We start from the raw sequence: 6176 nt of genomic DNA on the forward strand, positions 1-6176 counted from the left end.
GTGTGGTCCGTCCAGTCCAGTTTGTTGTTAAGTGTCACCCCCAGGAACTTGTAGTCCACCATCTTTACCCTCTCCTTCCTAATCGCAACTGGGGATGGGGGTGTGCCGGAAGTCCACCACTAGCTCCTTGGTTTTTCCTGTGTTGAGCTGTAAGTGGTTTCTGTCGTACCATCCAATGAAGTTCTTGATCAGGTCTCTGTACTCCTCCTCCCTGTCATTTTTGATACAGCTGACAATGGAGGAGTCAACCAAGAACATCTTTAGGTGGCAAGCTCCCGAGTTGAAGCAGAAGTCAAAGGTGTAGAGGGTGAACAGGAACAGTGATAGAACAGTTCCTTGTCACCACGTCTGACAAGCAGCTGTGCAGCCTGACATACTGTGGTCTGTCGGTGAGGTAGTCTGATTAAAGCTTTCATTTAACCAGACTTCCAGAGGTAGTTGTCTCCTTCTAGAAGACACTAATGGACAACTTGGAAAAACACAAATAAGTTTCTGGTTGTCCCTTAAAGGTCCTCTTCAGACATCTTTTCGCAAGTTTAACTGCAGGACACAAGATGTCTTCTGCTTCACTGTAAAGTCCATTCTCAGTGTATGTGACCTTTAAGTTTCATACTGGACACTGATTGGCTCAAAACAAGTTGAGATGTCACAAAACCCAGCAGGCACATCCAGGTGTTAAACTGAAGTTCAAAGTGAGAACTGAGAAGCTTTCCCTCTTCACCAGATGAATGTGAAAACGATAAGATTTTCCCCCATATTATAATAAAAACTAGAACTAATGGTGACACTAATGGAAACAAAACTTTTTAAACAATAAAAACTAAACTGAAATGATTTAACCCACTCTGGAAACATGTGGGTTCAACACTGAATTGAAAACAAAAATTAAAAAAACTAATGAAAAATACAAAATTATAATAATTCTGCTCCATAGTAAATAGCGTGTGATTTCAGACAATGTTATTCATAGTTCCCGTTTCCATCATTGCAGCAGACCCAAACTCTGACTCGGTTCGTCTGATTGAGGAGAGCCCTACGGAAGCCCTGAGGGACCAGTTCAGCTACAGAGACTCTGCCCTCAGCACTCGCTTCGTCAACTACATCAAGGCAAGAATCCATGTACTAGTGCCGCACTCTGTTTATTATTAAAGATGGATGCGGTAAATGCTTCACTTCATGAATAATGCCACACTAAAGGCTAGTTATGTAAAAGTGTTATGTGTCACTGTACTACTTTATTACACTGTTAGATTGCTTGAAGCCTGTGTCTGTTTTAAAGGAGCCTAAAGCCAAATGTCACTTTCAGTTAAAGCTGCAGTAGGTAATTTAAAAAAAAAAAACAACTTTTTGTCATATTTGCTAAAACTTCAACTTTATCCTGACAGCAGTACAAGAGACAGATAATCTGTTAAAAAAAAAACAGGTTCTTCTTTTTTATTATTATTGATTAATCTGTCAATTATCCAATGACTGAATTAATAGTCTAAACTATATAATGTCAGAAATTTGTGAAAAATGCTCATCACAATATCCCGGAGCCCAATGTGATGTCTTTGTTGTGTCTGACCAAGAGCCCGAAACCCCAAATATTCAGTTTACAAGGATATCAAACAGAGGGACAGCAAATCCTCACACTGGAGAAGCTTGCAACGCAGAATGCTAATACATGACAATGAAAGCCAGTGAAAATCAAGTCATGGAAATAACGATGAGACTCAACAATCAACTATTTACAAGCTTCTAACCCAAAGCGTCTTTCTGTCTCTCTTAGCTCTGATTGTATTTTCATGCGCACCTTGGTGGTATTCTGCAAATTGCCATTATGCACTAGGAGGAGCCAGAGAAAGCTGATTTTTTTTTTTACAGATTATCAGTCTCTTGTACTACTGTCAGGATATAGAGAAAGTTTCAGTGAATATGACAAAAAGTTATTTTATAAAAGTTACCTACTGCAGCTTTAAGAAGAGCTAAAAGTTGTCAGTTGATTTGAAGGCCTAACAGTGCAGCGCTTAGACAGACTGTCTTGTTTTAAATGCTTACGTCACATTGAGCCTGTGAATCACTGTTGAGCAGTGGTATATTTGAAGGGCTAGGGGCGGAGAAGAAAAACAAGGGGCACATATAGCGTCCGACCAGTGAGAGGGGCACTTTAGACCTTTTTTATGTTAACCAAAGGGCACATTATAAAGCCTTAAAACAGACAGTACTTACTCAGGTTAGTTGGCTGTTAGGATCTGCATCCACGAGAACTGTGTGGATTTCAACATTGGACTGTGAAGAACACACTAGCGACATGGATGGATGTATGAAAGAAATAAATCCCTAAGGGGTCTGGGGGTCTGGGGGCGACCGCCCCCTGTCCCTTTATGCTTCGTACCAAAATGCTTGAGACTGTTTCCTGTCATATGACTGTGCTCCCAGATCTTAAGTACAATGCATATTACTGATAGGAAGGATGGACCAGAGTACGGAAAAGAAGACCCAAGTTTAAATAAACTGGATTTTTTCATAAAGATACGATAAGATATTCCTTTGTTTATCCCCCTTAGGAGAAATTCAGTTGACACAGCAGCAATAGGGCAAGAAAACAGAGAACAAAGAATATCACAATTAAAAATATATATTCATTATGATATATATATATATATATATATATATATAATATATATTCTCATATATTTAATATTACAAGTATAAAACTATAAATGACATATTACATATGCATTGTTCAAGTACGACATGGGAGTGCAAAATATGAGCAGAAAATTTAATTTGACTGAAACTAAAAAACTAAAACTAAACTACTAAAGTGGAAATTAAATATAAATAGTGCAAAAAGGCTTGTGCGTTGTAGGTAGGAGTTTTAAAAACCAGTCTTTGTCTGTGGGGTTTGAGGTACTGTGGCCTCCAAACCACTTTGAGGCTTGGGCTGGGTCAGTCTGTAGCTGAGATGCTCCCTTCGCTGCCTCAGCTCAGTGTAGAGAGGATGACATGGGTTGTCCCATGATTGGCTTTCAGCTTCCCTTTCATTCCTCTTCTCAGTCACACTCCACCCTGTCCAGCTCCATCCCCACCACCGAGCTGGCCTTCCTCACCAGCTTGCTAAGCTTGTTGGCACCCCCAGTGCCGATGCCCCCAACAGACCCCCGCAAAGAAGAGGACACTGGCCACTACCACTGAAAAGTTTAGACTCACCTGTTATTTTAGTATTAACTTCTTTCTTTAATAATGGCTGTTTTAACAGAGATAGAAACAGGACCCAAAATAAGAAGAATGAAATGATTAAGACTTCCATTTAGTTAATGTCCCCACAGTGCTGCATGACAGTGGAGGATACTTTTGTAACCTATTTTGAATTTGTTTTCCTGTCCAGAAAAGCTTCAGTGACCCGAGATCATTACTGAACCATGGGGCTGCAACTGGGCTCGAAATATTGTGGGAACCTGTTTTTCTTTGGGCCCTTTGCAATCTACTCAGTTTAAAAATCAGGTTCAACAATAGTGTATTCAGCTGATATTGAATACTGCTAACCCTACACCAAACTTCTGTTTTTGTTGTGAAGTTTTAAAAATAGCATTACTAAAGCAACAGGCCTGTTAATTCCAGCTTGTTAGAGGTATTATTGTGCACTGAAACAGAAGGCTGTTCCTGTTTAAATCTGCACAGGTTTTGATGCTAAGCTTTCAGTTTTCTTAACCAATGACTGCTGATTTCTTATGATTTGTCTCTTTTTGCACTTTCAGTTGTAAGTCTTGTTGAACCATTGTGCAGCATTTTGTTCTTCATGTACAAAATATTACTTTTTGCAAACCCCTCATACAAAATAACATCTATTTGAAAGAGGACTTTCTACAACCTAAAAAAGATTTGTCCTCTCAGCCATCTGTCTGTACCCAGACAAGGAGAGGGTGGAGGAGGACAGACAGAGTTTGTTACAGGGTCCTTATTGTTGTGTTTGTGTACCAGGGGATAGTCGTAACATCTCTGAATGCTGGCCAATGGCTGAGCGAGTCTGTGGATCATGTGACAGCTGCAACTAGTGCTGATGTGTGTGTTTTTTTGTGTGTTTGTTTCCATGTGTGTTTCTGTGCAGGGTCGGACAGCGGCAGAATTGGACGAGCCCCTCAGGATAGAAGAAGACTCACACTGGCCAACAGAACAAATGTAAGTTTATCTATTTCTGTCTGTTTTTCTATGAATCAGCTTTTTTCTGGGTGTGAGGTCAGACATTACAATAGAACAATACATTATAAACAAAACAAACAGAAAATAATTTATCGAAATGCATGTATGTAAGGATTAGGCAGGTACGAAAAATACAGTTTCAAGATTTCATACAAATAAAATTTGTATTAATGTATATTTAATGTTCTATAGTATTGATTGTATCAACACTGTATTTACATCAGCTGATCGGTTGAGAACATTCAGGGAGTCATGGATTAATGACAAGTGTGCCTCACATGTACCTTTCACTATAATCTCCACTGTGAGTGCAGCATATCTGCATTACTCATAATTTATTTCTTTGGGGTTCCAGGTCAAAGGTCACAGGGGGCACAGAGCTCCACATTGACATGATCAACCAGCTGAAGGAGGCTGTGGAGCTGCTGCAGGACCCCAGCAGGTGAGAACCAGCACAGCACCTGAGGATCACAGAGTGGAGTTCAGTTAGAGCGACTGTTGGTCTGTCTCAGTACCAAAACTGTGCTATTTTAAATGTTTGTTTCTTGTCTCATGCAACAATTAGAATGTTATCTTACTGCTAAAACTAGTAGTAGAAACACAATCCAGTATAAACTAAATATATTGTATATTAATATTCATAATAAATAGCATTCTGTACTTAACACTTAAAAAAAAAACAGTCAGTGAAGACTTCCACCAAAGTTTCTCTTGAAAACTTGTTATTACATTAAACTTTTTACACATAATCTGCATGTCAGCTTGTTCTCCTTAAGGCGCAGTGGAAATGAGTAAAAAAAATGCCCCTTTTTCGCAGTGTTAAGGAATCCTTAAAAAAATTGTGGATTCACATCCAGCACATGTCACTTGCTACGTGGCATCACATTTCATCAAAATCTGTTGGCAGGTTTTGAAGCAGTTTTTAAAGCTGCGTGTAACTTTTATAAAACTAACTTTTTGTCATACATGAGACAGATAATCTGTGAAAAAATCAGGTTCTTCTGGCCCCTCCTAGTGCTCCTAATGGTACTGTGGCTGAATGAAAACAACTAATCAAAACCAATAAAGATAGTGTAAGTCTGATTCCCATTTTACAACCTGGGACTGAGACTCAACTATTTTTCTTATATTAATGTCAGGATACAGTAAATGTTTTAGCAAATAGGACAGTTATTTATAAAAGTTACCTGCTGCAGCTTTAAGCTAACACACTGCCAGAGGGAATATCAAATAAAAAAAAATCATCCTTAGAATCTCCCTTGTCAAATGACTTGTTTTGTTTTTAGCCCCACCAAGCACACTAGAACTGTAGATAATCAAAGAAAGAAGAGAATCAAATGAATCTAATTCATAATGTGGTTGTTCTGTGTATCAGAGTGAATACAGAGCAGGACGATCCGTCTGGAGTCCAGCTCTACCCGGTGGAAATGGTCACAGTGGAAGAGTCACTTAAGTAAGCAAGTTTCTGTCTGTGTGTGGGGAAATAAATAATACTGTGGTCGTGGGACATGTCAACCCTAGTTCTGGTCAACAGTTTAACCACTGTTCTAAGTCAGTTCTAAAGGTGTGTTAGATAGATAGATACTTTATTTATCCCGAGGGAAATTCAAGAACTAGATAAGCGTCCTGCTCGCACCGATGCCGGATGTGTTGAACTGAATGTAACCATAGCAACAGAGCAAGATTTACTTCACCTCTCCAGCTAACAGTCCTGTAGCTGGAGACTAGCAGTAACTGTGGTCTGTGGGACTTGAACCACTGGTGATGTGGTCTGCAAAATTAATCTTATGCTTTCTTTTTCTTTGCTTATTTCTCTCTCCCTCTTTAGTGGGCAGGACAGTGATGAGGGCTTCACCACACAAAAGGTACAGTACAACTTTAGAACTTCTCTATACAATAACAGTTGAGCAAGCATTAGTCAGAACCTCGGTCAACTTTCTCCTTTCCTGTACTTAAATATGTATGTTCTAGGCTCATCTATGTTAAAAAGA

At 39.3% G+C, this 6176-nt stretch overlaps 1 protein-coding gene across 1 annotated transcript; it reads left to right on the forward strand.

Moving 5' to 3' along the window:
* Positions 1-957: 957 nt before the first annotated feature.
* On the forward strand, positions 958-6124 carry LOC118338669 (leucine-rich repeat and calponin homology domain-containing protein 1-like). Its single transcript, XM_035675946.1, has 5 exons — positions 958-1107; positions 4094-4164; positions 4541-4627; positions 5561-5638; positions 6014-6124. The coding sequence occupies exons 1-5, from the start codon at positions 958-960 to the stop codon at positions 6090-6092; spliced, it is 465 nt and encodes a 154-aa protein (XP_035531839.1). The 3' UTR covers positions 6093-6124.
* Positions 6125-6176: the final 52 nt, after the last annotated feature.

This window comes from Morone saxatilis, unplaced genomic scaffold, assembly GCF_004916995.1.
Source record: "Morone saxatilis isolate NCDOM2014 unplaced genomic scaffold, NCSU_SB_2.0 Contig5, whole genome shotgun sequence".
NCBI classification, from domain to species: domain Eukaryota; kingdom Metazoa; phylum Chordata; class Actinopteri; family Moronidae; genus Morone; species Morone saxatilis.

Bases quoted from the DNA above. Each gene is read 5' to 3' on its own strand.
- LOC118338669 (XM_035675946.1), top strand. From the start codon at position 958: ATGTTATTCATAGTTCCCGTTTCCATCATTGCAGCAGACCCAAACTCT. The intron at 1,108-4,093 runs GCAAGAATCCAT...GTTTCTGTGCAG, and splicing joins GCTTCGTCAACTACATCAAG to GGTCGGACAGCGGCAGAATT. The intron at 4,628-5,560 runs GTGAGAACCAGC...TCTGTGTATCAG, and splicing joins CTGCTGCAGGACCCCAGCAG to AGTGAATACAGAGCAGGACG.